Source organism: Pinus tabuliformis, chromosome J, assembly GCF_031772625.1.
Source record: "Pinus tabuliformis cultivar Carrire ecotype Pingquan chromosome J, CPIR1, whole genome shotgun sequence".
Taxonomy (NCBI): domain Eukaryota; kingdom Viridiplantae; phylum Streptophyta; class Pinopsida; order Pinales; family Pinaceae; genus Pinus; species Pinus tabuliformis.
This window is the reverse complement of record NC_142295.1, coordinates 1,399,937,173-1,399,958,817: the sequence shown is the minus strand read 5'-3', so window position 1 is coordinate 1,399,958,817 and position 21,645 is coordinate 1,399,937,173. Positions and strand designations below refer to the sequence as shown.

Sequence of the window (21,645 nt, the reverse complement as noted above, 5' to 3'; positions counted from 1 at the left end):
ATACAGTGGGTTTTTCTTGTAGATATCGAGTTGCATGTATGTTTTCTTCACTAATTTTGGTATGCAGGGCATATGGATGTGTTTTATTGGTTGTGACCTATCATTGGCATGGAGGATAGTTGGAATTGACAGTGGATTTCCAATCCTTGCCATTTCCTAGATAGCCATGGTGATTGTGGGTTTATTTTCATTGTTTTGCTTTTGGTTGGTTCTCATGTTTCCTTACCTTGGGTTGAGTTAGTAGTTCCGTAGCCTTAGTTGCACAAAAACTCTGGAGCCCTGGAACAACATGGGTTGACTTACGAGTCCCATAGCATAGGTTGGACAAATGCTTTGGAGCCCTTGGTGGGTTAAGTTACTAGTCCCATAGCCTTGGCTGGATAAACTCTCTGGAGCTTGGTAAGAGTTGTGGGTTGAGTTACTAGTCCCGTAGCTGGGTTGGACAAACACTCTAGAGCCCTGGATAGTTGGGATAGAGACCGATCCGCTGATGGTTTTGAGATGTCCAACCGTGAGGTGGAATCACTATTTGATGGGTTGTGGTGGATGGCCTTTGGAAGCCCTGGATGAGTTTTGATTGATGTGTTCTATGAGATCCCACATTCATGCTTGGAATATAACATGGGGGTGAATGGTTGAAGAGAGACTTGGCTTAACCATTCAACGGTCAGGTGGAACGTGGAAGTCCCCGATTTGGATTTTGTATCATTAATGAAACGTTATTTCTCATGGTATTTGAATGAGAATTATGCTAGATTATATGTGGTTTATACTGCTATGATTTCATGGATAATTATGTTGCTATTGTGTTGGTTATTTACATGTTTTATGACAGAAGCCATGTGTGGATTTCATCATGTTCTTACTTGTTATTGAATGATCAATGTATCTATGACCTAATGGATGAAATGGCAGCTAATGTGATAAGGAGACAAATCTTCATAACAAATCTCAAATAAGTATGAGGCGCCTATGCTCAGATATGTTATTTACACCTGTAGATTATGCATTTGTAATATGTTTTACGAAATTATTGTCATGGCTAGTAGGGGTCTATTCGAGGTCTTGAACAAATATTTGCTTTAGTACTGTCATTTCCATGTTATTTTAATGATTTGAAGAGATGGTTCAATTTTGTGCAGTGATTTGGGCTTTGAGCCTAAAAAAGTGGCTCAAATCCCACAGTCGTTAGCATAGCACTGACAAATTGGGTCTCTGGTTGCTAGTAGGAAATCCTATGAGAGCGAGTATAGGGTTACAGTCGCATGCATGCCTCTTCATGGGAGCGAATTTGGGTTTAATTCATCTAAATTATAGGTTAACTCAGGGTTTGGGCACCTGGAGTGGTGGATTAGTTCCCAGGGGTCCTAATGCACTTGAGGGAGGTTTGTGTGTTTTGTTTCTGTTGTTTCCATTTCGTTAAGGTCACCTAGGAGATTGAATCAAATCACAATAGCCTCTTGTTGCATGTTTACCCCGGCTAGCCGGTTTCTTGGGTAGATTTGGGAGGAGGGTGTTACAATATCTCAAGGAAAGTATGCCAACAAGATACTTTAGAGGTTCCACATGGATAGTTGCAAACCCATGGAGACACCTCTAGTGACCAACTCGATGAAAGATGATGCCACTTCAGGTGAGGAAGTGGAAGCTACTATTTACCGACAATTGGTGGGTTCACTAATGTATGTTATGAACACGCGACCATACATGTGCTATGTAGTAAACCAGCTAAGCCAAGCTATGGTTAGGCTAAGAAAATTATTTTGGAGGGTATCTAAGCATGTTCTATGGTACCTCAAAGGCACTACCGAGTTTGGACTATGTTACAAATAGAGAGAAGGAGTGAAGTTGAGTTCATAAGTAAGGCACTACCGAGTTTGGACTATGTTACAAAAGAATACTAATGAACTCAACGAGATCCCAAACTTCATTATGTTGCATGGATTTCATTTCTTCTTTCATGGCATTAATCCATTCCTTTGACTCTTTACTTTCTACAGCATGTGAAAACGAAACTGGATCCTTATTGATTCCAATATCATAATCTGATTCTTGCATATAAACCACATAATCATCAGAAATAGCTGACCTACGATTTCTTTGAGGTCTTCTTAATGCTACTTGTTGTGGTTCATGCATATCAGTATTATGTAAGTCATTTCCTTCAGGAAGTACTTCTTCATTTATATGTTGTTCATTATCATCATGTTGTTCTACAACAGCTGGAACAACATTTGGAGTAATAGTAGATGGAGGAACTATTCTAGGCAATGTAACATTTACCCTTGTTTCCTTTATTTCTACTATTTCTCTTCTAGTACTTCCACTGACTTCACCATTCTCAATGAATCTTGCATTACCAGTCTCTACAATTCTTGGACTATGATTAGGACAGTAAAACACATACCCTTTAGATTTCTCAGGGTAACCTAAAAAATACCCACTGATCGTTCGAGAATCTAATTTCTTTTCATGTGGATTATAAATTCTCGCTTCCGCTGGACAACCCCAAACATGCAGGTGTCTTAAGCTAGGTTTCCTGTTAGTCCATAACTCAAAAGGAGTCTTTTGAACAGCTTTACTAGGAACCCTATTCAACAAATAATTAGCGGTTTTGAGAGCATACGACCACAAATTCTTAGGTAGTGTAGAATCTGACATCATACTCCTAATCATATCCATTAACGTCCTATTGCGCCTTTCTGCTGTGGTGTACCTGGCATTGTGTATTGCGCACATATGCCATGACTTTCGAGGAATTTTGCAAATGGACCTGGACACTGGCCTGACTCATTATATTTACCATAATATTCACCACCTCTATCAGACCTTATGATTTTCACCTTTTTATCTAATTTCCTCTCAACTTCCTTTACAAACGTCTCAAGGACATTCACAGATTGAGATTTTTCATGAAGCAAATAGACATAACCATAACGGGAAAAATCGTCAATGAAAGTGATGAAATACTTTTCTCCATTAAAGGCTGGAGTGTCCATAGGTCCGCAAATATCAGTGTGTATTATTTCAAGAAGCTGGCTGCTTCTAGTGGCTCCTTTCTTATTATGTTTGGTTTGTTTACCTTTAATACAATCCACACATAATTCTAGATCACTAAAGTCCAAATCTGACAAAATTTCATTACTTACTAATCTCATCATTCTTTCTTTGGATATATGACCTAGTCGTTTATGCCACAAGAAAGCAGAATTTTCATTCAACCTGCTACGTTTACATCCAACATTATTTACTACATTCAACAAGGAATTCGCATAAGTGTCATTCAGTTTCAATTTATATAAACCATCAATTAGAATACCAGAACCAACATTATCAGTATTCTTATATAAATCAAAACAACCAGATCCAATCATACATCTAAAACCAGAAATATCCAATTTACTTGCGGAAATAAAATTTCTAGATAATGAAGGTACATAAAGGGTACTGTATAAGTCTAATACATATCCACTTTCTAGAATTAGACGATAAGTCCCAATGCCTTCAATTGAAGATTTCATTCCGTTTCCCATAAAGAGAAAACGATCTTCATTTGGATTTATGGTTCGGATCGTAAGAAATCCCTGCATATTGTTGGAAACATGAGTTGTAGCACCAGTATCAAGCCACCATGTATTAATAGGAACTTCAACTAAATTTGATTCAAAACATACGAAAGATAGATAACCTGCAAATCAAAAATGAAATAACTATAAGCTCATAACTAACGCGATTCAGATGTAGACATAATAGTATAATATAACACTCCTTTGGGTAGATACTATCTTATACTTAACATAATTAAATACCAAAACATAAGTAGGTAATAAATATATCCAATTAAATAGAACTGACATCTTTGGATGATCAATATTTATTTAATCAAAATATCTATCAAACCTCATCATGTCAACTAGTTATAGAACAAGACTTTCCTTTGGGTAAGTTCTCAGGTTCTATCATTAATGACGCCAGTTTTTAATTGGTATTATTATAACTGGCAATTTCTATCAATAATCATTATGTCACTTATGCACTAAATGATTATTCTGATTTTGACCACTTTGGTGATTAACAAAATCATAAATCTCATGTGCATAAATAATTTATAACACATACCTTATGCAAAACAACATTCTGATTTTGACCACTTTGGTGATTAACAAAATCATAAATCTCATGTGCATAAATAATTTATAACACATACCTTATGCAAAACAATTAGTCATAGAGCAATTACTTTTATGCCCAAATTTCAAACGTCAATCAAAACTATAACTTTCCTACAGGAGTTCTACTCAACTTTTGCAAGCGAGAAAATTTTAGTAATGAACAGGCCACGCCTCCCAGTCATACGACGTACACAGTTGCCCTGTGATCCCCTTTATCAAAATGTTTCTGACGAATCCCATATGTCAGGTCTAATCCCATATTGGAAAGCTTCTAAAAAAACATGCAAGCGAGTGTCAATTTTGAAGCTTTACCGTATAGGCATCGTATACGATTCGGACGTTTCATATTTGGGATTTTCGCCCTTTGTCCACGCAAAGATTCAGCATTTCAATTTCAATTGGGCGTTACATTTTAAAATTGGAATCGACACGGTTTGTTTCAAAGCCATCACAATAATATTAATCATAAACCAAGAATAGCATCCATGACATGCGTGAAGAGTAACATGTAAAGAAACCCAAAATTATTTTATTTAGGAGGGAAGATCCTAGAAGCTTATGACATAACTTTCGAAACAAGCATATACTGATTAGTCATTGTGGCTCTCGAGCATTCTCCAAACAATAATGAAGGAAATGGAGTATGGGGTTTTATGTGCATGCAGCTTTAATGGGATCGGACAGGCTATAAAGCGAAGTGAACCACAGAAACGGCTAGCCATCGGGATTCATAATTTTGTGGGATTTGGAGTCGTATTTTAATACGCGCCCCTATTGTTCTTATAATAATTATAGCGATGACCTTGATTTGTATAAGTGCCAGTCGTAAGTCTCTTGGTCAAAAGAAAAATTCAACACGTTACAGCCACTAAATAGCGGCCTAATATCTTCGAGAAGTGAAATGGGTTCATTTGAAAACCTAGAGGTAAGCTCTTAACCCCTTTTGTGAAGCTTGCACAGGACTTGGTTAACAACGAAAGGATGCAAACAGGGGTCAATAGGCGCATAGTCAAAGGACTCATGAATGCGTGAACCCCCACAGTTTCCCGAAGGCTCAATCACATGAGTAAAGCACAGAACAGATCAATTGCAATCATAGGAAATATTCAGTTATTGATTGTGGCTTTGATACCAAATGTAAAATATAGCTACTAACAGCCTAAAGATCATCAATACCAAATGTTTCACATTCAGAACTTAATATGTTATTTAAGATGACATACCTTGACTAACAGCGGAAGATGTAATGGCTGCCATCTTCTGTCTTCTGTCTTCTTCTCAGAATTCGGTTTCTCTCCTCTTGCCCTCACTTCCTTTATGTGTTTCTTGATGGAGAAGAATACAACTCTTGTGTGGGAGAGAGAGGACCCAATCCTTTATATATTATTTAACTCTAATCTGGTACGTCCATCATATACCAATTCAACGCTTAAGATCTAATGCTTTAGATTAGAAACTGCTTTAAGATAAGATCTAAATGCTTTAAGATCAGATCGGGTCACATTAAGATTAGAAACTGCTTTAACGTTAAAAGCATTTGCTATTTCCAATAGCAGATTTCTAACAGAGCAAAGAAAGGTGAAGGAGTCAGACCTCCGAAACCTCCCGTACTTGGAGGCCGTGGTAAAGGAGACGTTACGGCTGCACCCCTCCGCTCCCCTCTTGCTGCCTAGGATGACAGTGGAGGCGTGCGAGATAGAGGGGTACTACATACCCAAGAACGCTTGACTCATGGTGAACGCGTGGGGTATGCAGCGCAACCCGGGCGTGTGGGAGAGGCCGCTGGAATTTGATCCCGACAGGTTCATTGGTAGCAGTGTTGACGTGAGGGGGAGCGATTTCCAGCTAATCCCGTTCGGCGCAGGCAGATGGATCTGTGCGGGCATGAGCATGGGGATCCGCATGGTTCAACTCATGCTTGCTACCTTACTCCATTCCTTTGACTTGTCTCTTTCCAACGGCCAGCCACCCGAGACGCTTGATAGGGCGGAATCCTCTGGTCTCACACTGCGCAAGGCAGCGCCACTGCTCGTTGTTCCCGCCGCTCGTATCCCTATCCATCTCTACAAGTAATTAATGGAATCCATTTGTGAAGAGGATAGTGTGGTTTAGATTACATAGTGTGCATGAAGAATTTTGTAAAATGAAAATTTGAGGCTAAAAGTCAATTTTTCAGTAGCTATAACATAATAGCGCTGTCTACCTACGCCAAACGTGGATTTCTTTTTTTTTAATTAAAAATCAGAATGTTGGAGTTAAATCACAATGTTAGAGTTTTTGAGTTAAATCACAATGTTAGAGTTTTTGAATGGTTTTTTTAACAGTAGAAATGGATTAGGATTATAATTTTTTAACAGTAGAAATGGATTAGCATTATAAAATTTTGATATTTTGATATTTGATAACTGTAATTCAAATTTTCAAAAAGGTAATTATTATGTGTGTTTATTATGTTTTAATATAACTAAATGTATATTAAATGTTCGTAAGAAAAGGATCAAATTCGAGAGACGAGCCAGAGATGAAGAGTTAGTATACGAAATGGACATTTTATTGTCATGTTTTTGCCGATTTAGTTTATTTCTCACATTTTCCTCATTTACATTTACTTCTGTTTATTACCCGTCGGTTTGACAAGTGAGTTGTTATCCCTATAGTGGTTAATGTAGGCAGTATTGTTTAGTAATTTGTTATGGTGGTGTTGTGATAAAATGATTATAATAACATTAGTTTATTATAATAATTTTCTGATAGAATGGTTATAGTAATAGGTGTTTAGTATATTTTAATATAATTTAATGTATAGTGTATGTGGGTTAGAAAATGGATTAAATTTAAATTTTAAAGTAAGAAAAAGATTAAATTCTAAAGGCTAAGTTAGGAGAAGAAATAAGAAAAGGGATTCAATTTTAGAGAAAGCTAGGAGAGAGAGAGTAGTTCCGAGAGGAAGAGCTAGGAGAAGAATGGTATCATGTTTTTGTTGGTTTGTTCTTTTTCTTCTCTTTTTCACTTACATTTATTTGTGTTTATTATGAGTAGACTTGAAATTTGAATTGGGTTTTATAATGGGTAGGCTTGGAATGTAAATTGGGTTTATTTTTTCCTATAGTCATTTATTCACTCATAGATGTATATATTTCAACCTTCGGTAGATGTCAATTGTAGAAAATTCATTTTTTTATTTATCAAGGGCTAGGATCCATTGTTGTCTCTTTGTCTGATAGCTTGATCCACCAGTGAAATGAGAGGGAGTGCAAAGAGTCTAGAAACATGGCTGTGAACGATCGAAGCATCGTCTGAAATCTAGGGGTGAGCATTGTGGTGATGATCGTGTGTGAAGAGAAAACACCACATTACAAATACAAATGTTTCAATATCTAAGAGAAGAATGACATTTTAAAGATCAAACAAAACAACTATTTATGGTGTTGCTTAGCTTAGTTTGGTTTTGTATTGCACTAGTGGTTGAGTTTTGTTCGCCTCAGATTGTTTGGATTTCTAATTCAAGTAGAGGGACATATTTTTTCCAGAACAATGTGCATGTTTGCATAGATTTCATGGTGAGATATATGGAAAAAGAGAAGGTGACTACATGAACACATACAACAACATGAGTGGTGAGATTCTTTTGGTCCTTCTATATCTGTACTCAAAGTTTGGTTCTACTTTTATTTTAAAAGAAATATGCTTTTCACTTGCAATAAGATGGATAGGGAATGTGGGGTTGTCTAAACTCATTATATTGATAGCATAAAACTGGTCTTGAAATTGGTAAATGTGTGAATTCTATAGGTGATCATTCCAGTCTTAAAGACTTGCAGTGACTAGATGTAAAAACGCACCGACAATCTTGTCGAACTTCTAGTGAATATTATGATTGAAATTTGGGGTGGTCTATAAGCTACCAAGTAAGAGAAAATAGATGTTTAGATATAGAATTTGTTATGAAATCTTTTGAAGATTTAGTTTTTTTTTTCATCTAATGTCCTATAGAAATAAATAAAAATAATTTAGGTTTCTTAAACAAATATGGACTTCGGTAACACTATTCTTTAGGACATTGCATGTTAAGTAGAAATTGCTAGCAAAAACATGAAATTGAAGTTCTTTCTTTGTAATTGGATAAAAGTTTCATAGAAGCAATGTAAAGAGAGTGTGAAGAAGAGATAACTAATAGAAAAGTCGCAAAGGAGGAAAGAAAAAAAATTTTGTTAAAAGGCTACATACAAGCAACAATATATGCACATGGAGGTGAGGTCAGATGAAGGGACACCGGGGAAGATTTATTTGAAATATAGAAGATTGCAAGTTGTGACTTACTATTATAAAGAAATAAAAGGAAAGTACAAGAAAGTGATTGCTGGGAGGGAAATAGATAGAAACAATATTTTAACTGTACTTGGAGTTGAAGTTATTCGGGCAGTCAGAAAGAAGCATGGTGTTGCATACAAGTTACTTGCAGTGGTGACCCTGACCCCAAAGTACAACATGTTGCGCCTAGGGTGAATTTCAGGAATGGCAAGGTCGAGCAAAAGGGAAGTAAGAGAAATTGATAAAAACAATATTGTATTGGTAGTCGAATCTCAATTCAGTCGAGTAGTCAGAGTTTGTGATGGTGTTGCACAAAAGTTAGTTGGAGCACTACTACACCAAGGGCACTTTTGAGACATTTTTTTGAGAAAAAAAAATCTTTTATCTCAAAAAATCAATTTTTTATTTTACTTATTTTATATTAAATATTAATATCAATTGATTTGTCTTAAATATAAACTTTAAGACAAAAATAGGTTGAGACAAAATATTTTAAGACAAAACGTTATATTTAAGACAAAAATAGTTTAAGACAAAATTTTTTTAAGACAAAAGTAGTTTGAGACAAAAATATTTTAAGACAAAACTTTATATTTAAGACAAAAATAATTTAAGACGAAAATATTTTTAGAAAAAACTTTATATTTAAGACAAAAATAGTTTGAGACAAAAATTTAAAGACAAAACTTTATATTTAAGACAAAAATAGTTTAAGAAAAAATTATTTAAAGACAAAAACAGTTTAAGACAAAATTATTTTAAGACAAAACTTTATATTTAAAACAAAAGCATTTTGAGACAAAAATATTTTAAGACAAAACTTTATATTTAATACAATGACCACTTTAGATCAAACCTATGTTTAATACGATATTTCACTTCGAATGAAAATGGAGAGCGGAGCGCTTAGGGTTTGACATTGCTCTGCAACTGGCAGACCTTCACAGACTGCGCCATTCTGCCATTAACCTTCAGCCATAAGGCAGCTACAGCACAATAAGGAACAACTATTGGACAATGGAACCCCCTCAGGGGGAGGACATGATGCCTCCCGCCGTTGATACGAAAAACGGTCTGCGACATACTGAAAGTGTTAGGATGGACCATTCAGAAGATATAGCAGCAAAGAATGAAAATACGCCAACGAACAACAACAAAAATGAAGAACCACGAGTGACGTCAAACACGTGCAAGCCGGTAGCAGTTGACAGACCCAAAATCGAGCTCCCAAGTCAACGCATCAACACCCAGATCTAGTTTATGAGGGATCATGCTTTGATAGGAAAGTTCATAGGCCTTTGGCCAACGGAGAAAGATTTACATGGCCGGATCACAGCCAAATGGAAGCCACAAGGGCACATAACATTGCAGTTAGGGCCTAAGGGCTTCTTTACTACCATTTTCAATTATCTGGAGGACCGAAACAGGGTATTGGATGGAGGACCATATTTCTTTAATGCAGCAGGGCTATACCTAAGAGGATGGATCGAGCGCTTTAACTCAGAAAAAGAAGATCTGAGCTGGGCCCTTGTGTGGTTCTGTCTTTATTCTCTCCCTCTAGAGTATTGGGACGAAGACTCTTTATGAGACATTGGGAATGGTTTAGGCAAATTTATCAAAGTGGCAGAGGAGACAAAGCTGAAGCGATATACCTCTTATGTGCAGATCTATTTATACATGCACCTCAGCAAAGCTCTCCCAGACGTGGTAAGCCTATACCATGATGATTATGAATGGTTACAAACAATATATTACGAGCATGTACCATTCCACTGTCGAAAATGCCTCGCCCTGGGCCATTTATTCCGAGACTGTCCCTCCAATATGAAATCCACGACCACCCCTTCAATGGACAAATCCGACTCGAATGGGTTCACAAAAGTTCCAAATCGCAAAAAGACCCATAAAAAGCCCTCTACCTCAGTCAAAAAACCTGTCAGTAGCACCTCCTTTCCTTCAACAAGCAACAACTTTGAAATCCTGCTCTAGTTGGAGGTTCATATTTTAGATATTCAGAAACAACCTGAAGCCATTCCTAAGACTTATGACCATTTTTCTCCATCAAACTCAAAGAAATCCCTCACTTCTAAGCAACCCGCGGACACCAAAATGCCCTCTCGCAGTAACATGCAGAAAAGGAATGCTCAAGGTATGGAGGTACATAGCACTCAGATGCAGCTCACGATTGTAGATGATACAGACGTAGAGCACGAAACACTACAGCACATGAAAGAGGAACCAGAGAGCTTCAACATCGAAGATCTAGATATACTAGGACTTGAACAGGCTTGTAAGAAAAAGGAATATGACAAAATTCCTAAGCTACAGCTAGAGAACTTAGAAGTAATTCTCTCAAGAGCATAGAAGCAAAGATCATTAGCCATCCAAACTGGTAGTCAGTGGGATGGAAGAAATATCTTCAAAGACAACAAGAAACGAGGACGGAAAACCGATCTTCAAAGAACCATCTGCATAGGGGAGATGATGGTGGGATCTGAAAGATACTCCAAGCTCACCAAATACTATAATCCCCTTCCCAATCGTGAATCATGAAGCTCATCTCATGGAACATCAGAGGGCTCAACAGCCCGGGGAAGGGACGATTAATAAGGAACATGCTACAGCAGGAAAAGACTCAAATTCTCTTCTTACAGGAGACCAAGTGTAATTCCACAACGTTGGATCGGATCCTTGCCAAAGCATGGCTAGGAAGCAAAGAAGTGGCAGTGGAAGCCATGGGAGCCTCAGGAGGGCTAGCCATCATTTGGGATGATAGAGCTATAACACTTACCAACATGCATGCCAGTAAACACTTTATTTAGGCCAAGTTTCGTTTAACAGGGACAAATGTTCATGGACACTTAACTAATGTCTACTTCCCCCAGGAGGCAATAAACAAAGTAGACACATTCAACACCCTAACTCAGATCAACTCAGAAATACCCACCCACTTTAGATCACAGGAGGGGACTTCAACATGATTACAAGATTGGAGGAAAAAAGAGGAGGACGGATCAAGCTGGATTGTGAAAGCAAGCACTTCAAAACCTACATTCATAACTATAGGTTTATAGATATGGAATTCAACAATTGCGTTTATACTTGGAACAACAAGCGTGTAGATGCCCACTAAATTGCATCTCGGTTAGATAGATTCCTAATCTCTGATAACGCAATACATCTTGGCAGGGATCTCTTGGCCTCTATATTGCCACTCTCTGGCTCGAACCATTGGCCTATTAGGCTTCACTAGAAAATACCGGGAGACACTGTTTGCAAGCCCTTTTGCTTTGAAGCTTTTTGGCTGAATCACCCTGATTTTCATAACCTAATAACAAAGACATGGAGAAATTTCACACCACCAAAAGGTGCAAAAATATACAAGCTCCAACAAAAGCCAAAACATATCAAGGAAAAAATAAAATAGTGGAATCGCTTTACCTTTGGCAATATCTTTCAGGCGCAAAACACTCTTGAACAAGAAATGCAAAAATTACAGCAGAGAATCATAGCTGAAGGCAGATCCGAAACCATAGCAAAACAGGAACGTCAACTACAAACGCAGATCTCAGAAAGAGCAAGACAGGCAGAGATTCTTTGGAGACAAAAATCGAGGATCCGATGGCTTAAAGAGGGCGAACGCAATACAAAGTTCTTCCACCATACCACTATCCAATGGAGAATGCACAACAACATTACTCTCCTCCAAAATCGACAAGGGGAACATCTAGAGAAGCATGAAGATATAGAATAGGAACTCGTCACCCACTTTCGGAGGGTGCATAAGGAAACAGAGACTGATCGGTTGCCAGCTATAGAGAAGATCATCAAGATTATTCCTAAGTTCGTAACTGAGGAACACAATCAAATACTCCTCAGGCCTATTTCTTTCAGCTATGTGACAGCTCAAAGTTGGGAAAGCACCCGAACCAGATGACTTCACTTCGGACCTCTTTCACAACTTCTGGGATCTAATCAAGGAGGAAGTCTGGCAAGTAGTCGAGGAGTCCAGAGTTAACAGATGGATGCTTCCATCCTTGAATGCCAACTTCATCGCCCTCATCCCTAAGGAGAAGAACAGCCAAACTCTGGACAAATTCCGACGTATTGCACTATGCAAGGTATTATATAAAATTGTCTCCAAAGTGATCGCCACACGCCTCAAGCCCCTGCTTCCTCTTCTTATATCACCGGAGCAATCAAGTTACGTGGAAGGAAGGCAGATCACCGATGGCATAATTCTCACTCATGAAATCATTCACTCCCTAAAGCAAACCAAAAAGGCAGGTATGCTCCTAAAATCGACCTCTCAAAAGCTTTCGATACTTTAAGCTGGAAATATATTCAAAAAATACTGCTAGCCTTTGGCTTTACCCCCCCTTGGGTAAGATGGATTATGAGTCTCATCACTTCTACCTTTTTCTCAATTCTTGTCAATGGGACCCCCTCCACCCCCTTCCACCCATCCAGAGGTATCCGACAAGGGGACCCTCTCTCACCCTTTCTATTTGTTATTATGGTGGAAGGTCTTGGACGTTACATCAAAGATGCCCTTCAAAACCAGCAATTACGTGGCCTTTCTTTCCAGAATACCCCTTCTTTCACCCACAAACAATTTGTGGATGACAATATGTTATTTGGTCATCCTTCAGTCCAGGAAGCCCGTAAGCTGAAATCAATTTTATCTGACTTTTCGGATGCCTCTGGCACCTGCATTAACAAATCAAAATCTCAAGTCTTCTTCTTTCACACACCTCCCATCACTCAAGCCTCCATAGCTAGAATTTTGGGCTTCTCAATTGCATCTCTACCCTCCAAATACCTGGGAGGACCAATGACAGCCTCTGTCTTAAAGCACTCATCCTAGAAAATTATCCTAGAAAAACTGGAAGCCCGTATCTCTTCATGGACCTTTAGAGCTCTCAATATGGCGAGTTGCCTAGTTCTAATCAAGGTAGTGCTACAATCTTTACCGCTCTACCTCTTCACGGTCCTGGCAGCACCCAAATGGGTTCTTAAAGCAATCAAAAATCTTCAACGAGATTTTTTATGGGGGAATATGAAACAAAACAGAAAATGGGCTATGGTAAAGTGGGAAACAGTTTTTCACCTAAAATCCTCTGGAGGCACTGGATTATGGGATCCTCAGCACAGAAACGAGGTCATGGGAGCGTGCATCTAGTGGAGATGGATCTCGAACCCATATGCTCCTTGGGAAATCCTCTAGACAGCTAATTATGCTCATAATAGACTAGTGGATGATTTAATTCAGCTCAAAGAAGTTAGCACATGCTCTCTAATTTGGAATGCTGCCAAACAACATAAAGATCTAATCCAACAATAGAGTTTTTGGAAAATCAGGAATGGAGATAATGCGAGCTTTTGGGAGGACTCCTAGCAGCAAAGACCAAAATTGAAGGACCTACTCATGCCTCACTAGCTTCAGGATTGGGTAGAGCAACCGACGATCAAAGTAAATCAACTTTGGGAGGAAGTTCACAACCAAGGTTATAGGCAATGGTTATGCTCAAACCTCATTCTTGGGCAAGCCACGCAATCCATCAAAGATAGCCTGGATACAGAACTCTCAAAAAGGAAAATTCACCAATCACATAAGAAAGACATCATCAGATGGGGTTATGAAACGAGAGGTACCTTCACTTCCCAGGAAGCATATCATATAATACTAAGGGACCATACTGTCAAGGATAGCCTCTGGCACAAAGTTTGGGAACCACCAATTTGGCCAAAAATCTCCACCTTTCTTTGGTTGCTATGCCAAAATAGAATCCTTACTTGGGATAATCTAAGGAAACAGAGTTTTCACAGACCTTCCATTTGCCCAAATTGTAAACAGGCAAAAGAAACTAAGGAACATCTCCTAAACTCATGTCTGTTAGCAACCTGACTTTGGGAGAAGGTTAGCTTCAGACGTCAAAGAGATGGACGAAATAAGAAGAATTCAACCAACACTATTCGTTCTTGGGCACCTCACCCTAATAAAAGAAAAATATTAAACACCTTATGGAAGCTAATACCGGGTTTCCTCATGTGGAAAATCTGGAAAGAGAGAAATAGCCGCATCTTCAAAGACCATTCCTCTCCCATAGAAGTTCTATGGATCAATATATGTCAAAACATACGAGAAACCTTGATGCCCCAAACGTGGCTTGATGATGATTTTCCATCCACACCACAGGAACCGAATATATGACTGAATTGGAACCTTCAGTGGAACCATGAGCATGTACACCTAAGGAAAATCCCTCCCTCTGGAGATACACCTGACAAATGGACTCCAACCCTACCACACATGGTACTGCTCAACTTTGATGGAGCATCAAAGGGAAATCTAGGTAAAGAAGGATTTGGGGGAATATTTAGAAATCACAAGGGCAATGTTCTCCAAACATTCATGGGGTCAATAGGTTGGGATACAAACAACTCAACCAAATTAGAATGAATTTGGCAAGGACTTCTCTTGGCTCAGAACAATAGATTCTTCCCACTCATAATTGAAGGGGACTCCTAGATCTTAATTAACATGACCAACCAGATCCTACAGGGAACTCCAGCACATAAAGTGGGTAGCAGTTGGAGATTGGCGTAAAGGCTGGAACACATTGAATAGTGGCTTCTCATTCATAGAGCAGTTACCATCAGGCACACTCGTTAGAATGGTAACAAAGTAGCAGACCTCCTATCAAACATTGGCGTTGAAAGTGGTAAGACTCTTCATGTAGGAGCTCTTAGCACTATAGCCAATACTCATCAATTGTAGGATTTCAATGATCTAGTGCAAAAGGAAAGGGAAAATGCAGAGGAAACGCACCCGGATGCGGGTGTCAACAACGACATTTAAATGACAAGATGGATCGCTGGCGGGTTGGGAAGCCATCTGGCTAAGTGCTTCATCCTGAGAGCTCACCGCAGATGGATTAAAAACACCTTGCAGGTGACATTTATGGACTCCGAAAGCTGTGATGAGCTCACTTCCTTCAACACTATGGCCCCTGCAAACAGTTTTGTTACTCCTCCCCTTCTCCATGGTGTTTGTCCTCCACAAGCAGCTAAACCGCGTTTCAAAATTGCTACAGGCAATTGTTGCCTAATTCTCCCTTGTCAGGATTTTGGTAATGTTTTTCATTTTTCACATTCCTGTCGTTGTATTCTTGATTATGGTTCACCCACCCCTGCTCCCACTCACCGTCGCCTTCATTCCAATTCTTCCAATGTCAATTCAGCCATGGCTCACCTCAGGCACCACATGCGTAGTAGGCGTGGAGGTTTGCATGGAGGTTTTAACCACTCGCCGGCTTCTACCAGTTCCACCTATGACTCCCCAGACTTAACTACTAAATTTCCCAACTCGCTCATTAACCCCACTCATAGCTACCTGAATACCAGAAGTGGGAGAGGTTGGAGGGACAATGATGTCCACACTATGGATCTCCCACTCCCTCCTCCTTTTGGCCCTCACAACACACAATTTTGTTTCTACAATTCACTAAACAGGCCTACAATCACTGCTACCATCATAATTTATTTCAAGGAAGAGTCTGTGATGCAAGCTACTCTGTCCAGTCATGGGAACAAGCAGAACAGGGAAGAGACAGGTAGTCATGGGATCAACAACAAGCAGCAAGGTGAAAGTAGTAAGGCTCTGCATGACAAAGATAAAGCTGGGGACACTGGTAAGCGACAGATGGATGCTGAAGGCACTGTAGATTCTCCAACTGTTCAAGGTTGCGGCGCATTTGAAGAGGATGATGATTGGTATCAGTTTGCCTTCCGGATTGAGGAAGAGCCAGCTTCGGTGGTACCACCAGCCTAACACATGGCCTCATGCAAAGGTCTCCAACTCCCAGGTGGATTCGTCTCACTTTTTATGGTTTTTGGTCTCTCGCAAAGGTGTCTGGCTTCCAAGCGGATATGTTTCTATGATTCATGGTTTTGTGGTCTGGATGTGTTCTGTCTTCACGCCAAGTATCTTGAATTCTCTGTTGACTCTTTGCTAGGTGGAAATGGCATACTATTACTTGGTTATGTCCCTATATTTTTGGTTCAGGATTGCATTCCTCTTTGTTCATTTTGGAAAACCAAGGTATACTTTGAAATAGTTATTCTGGTTCAATGGCTGGTTTCCCCCATAACAAGGGCAGTCTTCAAAGCTTCTCGGACAAGTTTCCCCTCTGTTGGGGCAGTGCAATACCAACAGTTGCATTTTGTGATGATGACTGATGCTTAACATCTCTGAGATCAGGTTTCTCGGTAACACTTTTTGTATTACACAAGTGTCCCCTTTATCCTCCCGAAGTCTATAATCGAAGCCGCACTTGCCGTAAGCTGCCACAAAGGTTGTTTCATTAAGTGAAGTATGTGTTATATGTTCTAGATGGTCTATGTTGTATTGATAAGTTTTCAAGTGTATGATCTTATTGAATTTTTATCACTATTCACATAAGTTCCACTAATCCCACACTTAGCTAAATTTCAGAGTTTCCTTAGCAACCTAGCCTCATCCAACTTTCCTAAACTACATAATTCACATATGTAACCCTCAAGCTTTTCTGTTGCTTGTTTGAATCGTGCAATATGTAGAAATCCTAACCTCCCTTACCATTCAAAAATGCACAGTGGTTTCCTCCAGTGTCCTTCCCTCAGTCGGAACCCACTGTCTCCAAAAACTGTGCAGTTTTGTCCCTTGACTACCCAGTCTACCTTGCATCCTAAAATTGCATAGATGTGTCCTCCCAGGGCCTCATCCCAAGTAGTGCCTTACATCCTAAAACTGTGTAAATGTGTCCCCCCAAGGCCTCATCATGTAATAGTCACTGCCCATTGAAACTACACAATTATGTCCCTCACGGGCCACAAAGAAATATGACATGATAGATGACTCTCAAGGAGTTGAGGAGAAAAATAAGCATACCAAGAAACCTAAGGTATGATAGAATATTAGGACCGCATGAAGACTCCATCTGATGCATAACCCTTTGGAGGCTAGGTATGGAAAACAAAGCACAACTTTTGAAATACACCTCTTAATGTAGCTTAAAAGTTTGCTTATCATTGTCGTATCATTTCGTCTTCAATGACATTCATGGTTGCAAGAATTGAAAGTCATTCCGTGTGTTTGATCTACGTGTCTTGCTCCCTTTCACTTGTTTATTACATAGCTTAGAAGATGAAGAGTATTACCAGTTATTTATTTAAGCTACTGAGCTTGTGACCAACATGATCTTATGATTAACCAGGAACGATGCAAGACATATTAAGTGGGATGAAAGATGTTTGATGATATGTATGTAGTCAGTACACTCCTCTGCATTACTCCTTTGCATTAATCCTTGCTTTGTATCTTGCATGTACCCTCACCGCTTGTTAGATTTGGCTACTTGCTGATGGATTCTGTGCTTAAAACACAGTTCTGCCACCAACTCTGTCTACACATGACACACCATATATAACAATATTTTTGTTAATCAATGGATCACCATCAATCGTTATAGTGATTGATGGTGGATCAACAATCTCGTAATGCAGGAATTAAGCCATCATCGCATATATATACGGATAATACGAAAAGGCATTATTACATATACACACACAGAAATCCACACAATATCAACACTGAACACACTTTATATTATACACGATATGATTACAGATCTAATGCATTTCAGCCTTGGGAGCAAATTACCCTTCAACTGCATTTTGATCACTCTATTCTCACAAATTTACTTTGTTCTCACTCTTCCTATTGAACACGCGGGTTCATCATTTATAAACACATTGGATCAGATCACTGAAAGGATCCGATCAAATCCTCTCCATGAATCACTCAACTATCCCTAATTCTGTCTACATGCATACATACATATGGCATATTACATTAAATAAGTCTTCTAGAGACTTTATCCATTCCATCAAACTAGCTCTATTTTAATAGAATTGTCCCATGTTTACTCTGATGGCCCATGTCGTCCTCCTTGCTCCGCTTTGGATTCCTTGTTTGATTAAGAGTGTCGAATTCTCCTGCATTAGGCTCAAGGATGTCATGTTTGTTCTAGGCCTAAAGAAAAATCTCATCTTTGTTGAATTTTGGAAGACCATGGTTGTGAAGTGATATTAATCAAGGGAAAAGCATTCCTAAGACACATAGCCATGGGATAGGTGAAGAGATCGGGGTTCGTGTGAAGAACTTGTATAATCTAGATGTGGAAGACTATGTCGCATTAAGCACTAAGGCAAAGAAAGTGCAGGTCACAATGTCGATGAACTTTGGCACAAAATACTTGGCCATTTGCATCATGAAACCTCGAATATTATACAACAAATAACCACTAGCCTCCCTAAAGGCGCACTTAAGTAGTATGATGTATGTGTAGGTTTTAATCTCGTATAAAAATTACCTGCATACGAATTCTAAAACACAGAAAATAAACAATGCGAGAGAATAACACATAAAACACATATACACAGAGATTTTCCCTTGGATCCCGAAACCGGGACTACCAGCTTGATTTTTTCATTATGTTCCTTTCAATGTTATAATACATATTTATACATGCCGAAGCATCTAATACCATGGACCGAAAACCATCACGTCCAAAATGATGTGTGAAAATCATGCACAAAACCATAGGTGGGTCCACCCATCCTAACATAGGGTCCAAAACCAAAATTTTCCGGGGCGCTGCCCCAGACCCCATAAAGTGGGGTTACAGGTACGCCTCAAACCCCCTGTGACCCCCCTGCTACACAATCGATGCAACGAAGGCGGGCTCCTCCCTCCCTCTAACCCCCTGGTTAACTACGTGGGCTAGTTGTGGAAAGAATATAACACAACCCAACAGTATGCAAAGGATGTACATTGTGGAAGTACATAAAATCCACATTCCATGGTCGGGACAAAAAAGCACATGTAGTCCTAGAAAGGATCCACTATCATGTTTATGGATGTTTCTCGACAACCTCCACTGCCATATACAAATATTTTGTCATTTTTATTGATGAATTCTCACGGAAGTGTTGGATCTTCTTCATGTGGAAGAAAGATGACACATTATCCAAGTTCGTATAATTCAAGGCACTACCCAGTCTACCTTGCATCCTGAAACTGCGTAGATGTGTCCTCCTAGGGCCTCATCCCATAGCAGTGGCTTGCATCCTAAAACTATGTAAATGTGTCCCCCCAGGGCCTCATCCCGCAACAGTCATTTCCCACTGAAACTACACAATTATGTCTCTCAGGGGCCATGAAGAATGATGACATGATAGATGACTCTCAAGGAGCTAAGGAGAAAAATAAGAACACTGAGAAACCAAAGGTATGAGAGAATATCAGTACCGCATGAAGAATCCATCTGATGCATAACCCTTTGGAGGCTAGGTATGGAAAGCAAAGCACATATTTTGAAATACACCTCTTAGTGTAGCTTAAAATATTTTTTATCATTGTTGAATCATTCTGTCTTCAATGACATGCATGGTTGCAAGAACTGAAAGTCATTCCATGTGTTTCCTCTTCATGTCTTGCTCCCTTTCACTTGTTTATTACATAACTTAGAAGATGAAGAGTATTACCATTTGTTTATTTAAGCTACGGAGGTTGTGACCAACATGATCTTTTGACTAACCAGGATGGAGGACCATATTTCCTCAACACAGGAGGGCTATACCTAAGAGGATGGATCGAGCGCTTTAACCCGGGCAAAAAAGATCTGAGCTGGGCCCCGGTGTGGTTGCGCCTTTATTCTCTCCCTCTGGAGTATTGGGACGAAGACTCTTTGTGAGACATTGGGAATGGTTTAGGTGAATTCATCAAAGTGGCCTCCTCGGAAAATGAGCTACTTTAAGTTCCCAGCTAGGTGGTCTCCCTTATAATGTTGAGGCAAAGAAATTTGAGCTTTCAAGTGGTACACAGACACAACTCACAACTATCGTGTGTACTCTCCAACTCTCGAGATGAAAATGGTCACAAGAGATGTGAAGTTTGATGAGGAGAAGACAATGAGGTGTTCTCCTGAGAGGGAGCTTCAATTGCAGCCTGATCAGGAGCTTTTGGCTCCAAAGGAAGAACCTTAGGAAGTTGTGGAGTAGCCACAAGCAAAGGAGCAGAGAGTGGAGACATCCAGAGAAGGAAGGAAGCAGACCAGGGAAGCTAACGAATTATTGCAGGATTCTCAAGAGAATGTGGGAGCACCCACATCACAGTGCAAGCAAAGGAGGTCATAGGATCAGTACCATGGGTACATGGCTTTGATGAGTGAGCTAGTTGAGACATAAACATCTTCATTCAAGGAAGCAGTGCAATAACCAATATGGGTTGATGCTATGGTAGAGGAATATGATTCCATTGTCAGAAACAGTGTTTTATAATTGGTCCAAAGACCAAAAAACACATCAGTGGTTGGTTTGAGATGGCTTTATAAGATAAAGCATGTATAAGATGGGAGCATAGAGAAACACAAGGCCTGATTTGTGGCCAAGGGGTTCTCTCAGGTGGAGGGAATTGACTATGAGGAGGCGTTTGCTCCAGTAGCAAGATACTCATCCATCAAGTCAATTCTAGCACTGTTAGCACAGATGAGGTGGAAGATCCACCAAATTGATGTGAAGATAACATTCCTCAATGGATTTATTGAGGAGGAGGTGTATATTGAGAAATCGAAGGGGTTTGAGACCTTCAACAGAGAGTCGCATGTGTGCAGACTCAAGCGAGTGTTGTATGGACTCAAATAAGCACCCCGTGCTTGGTATACTAGGATCAATAACTATCTCACTAGTTTGGGCTTCACCAAAATAGAGAGCCATAGAATCCCATGGATTTGAAGAACTTGCAAGGATTCTAATTCGATTATCTCTAATAAGGAAATGAGCTTATTATTTCTCTTTGCTAAATTTCCAACCCATGAGTATACCTTGTTTGTTATTGTCTCAACATACAAATACTCAAGTATCTTGTTCAAAGCATATGATGCTACAAGTGCTTCAATATGTGAAATGCAATGAGTGCCAATCAAATTTGCTAAATCATTCTTTAGCAGTGTGACAAATCCATTTTCACATCCAACCATAGATGAAGCACCATCAGTCGAAACCGCTATTAGTTTCTCATTTTCCAACTACCTTGTTTCCTTTAAATTAACAATGGTAT

The 21,645-nt window shown here is 39.3% G+C and overlaps 1 protein-coding gene across 1 annotated transcript in view; it reads right to left on the bottom strand.

Moving 5' to 3' along the window:
* The window catches only part of LOC149232596 (midasin-like), a 73,322-nt gene extending 57,791 nt beyond the window's left edge, over window positions 1-15,531 (bottom strand). The window contains exon 1 of the mRNA XM_089381948.1: window positions 15,316-15,531. Coding sequence (XP_089238074.1) covers window positions 15,316-15,531 — 216 coding nt within the window. The remainder of the gene's footprint in view (window positions 1-15,315) is intronic.
* Window positions 15,532-21,645: the final 6,114 nt, after the last annotated feature.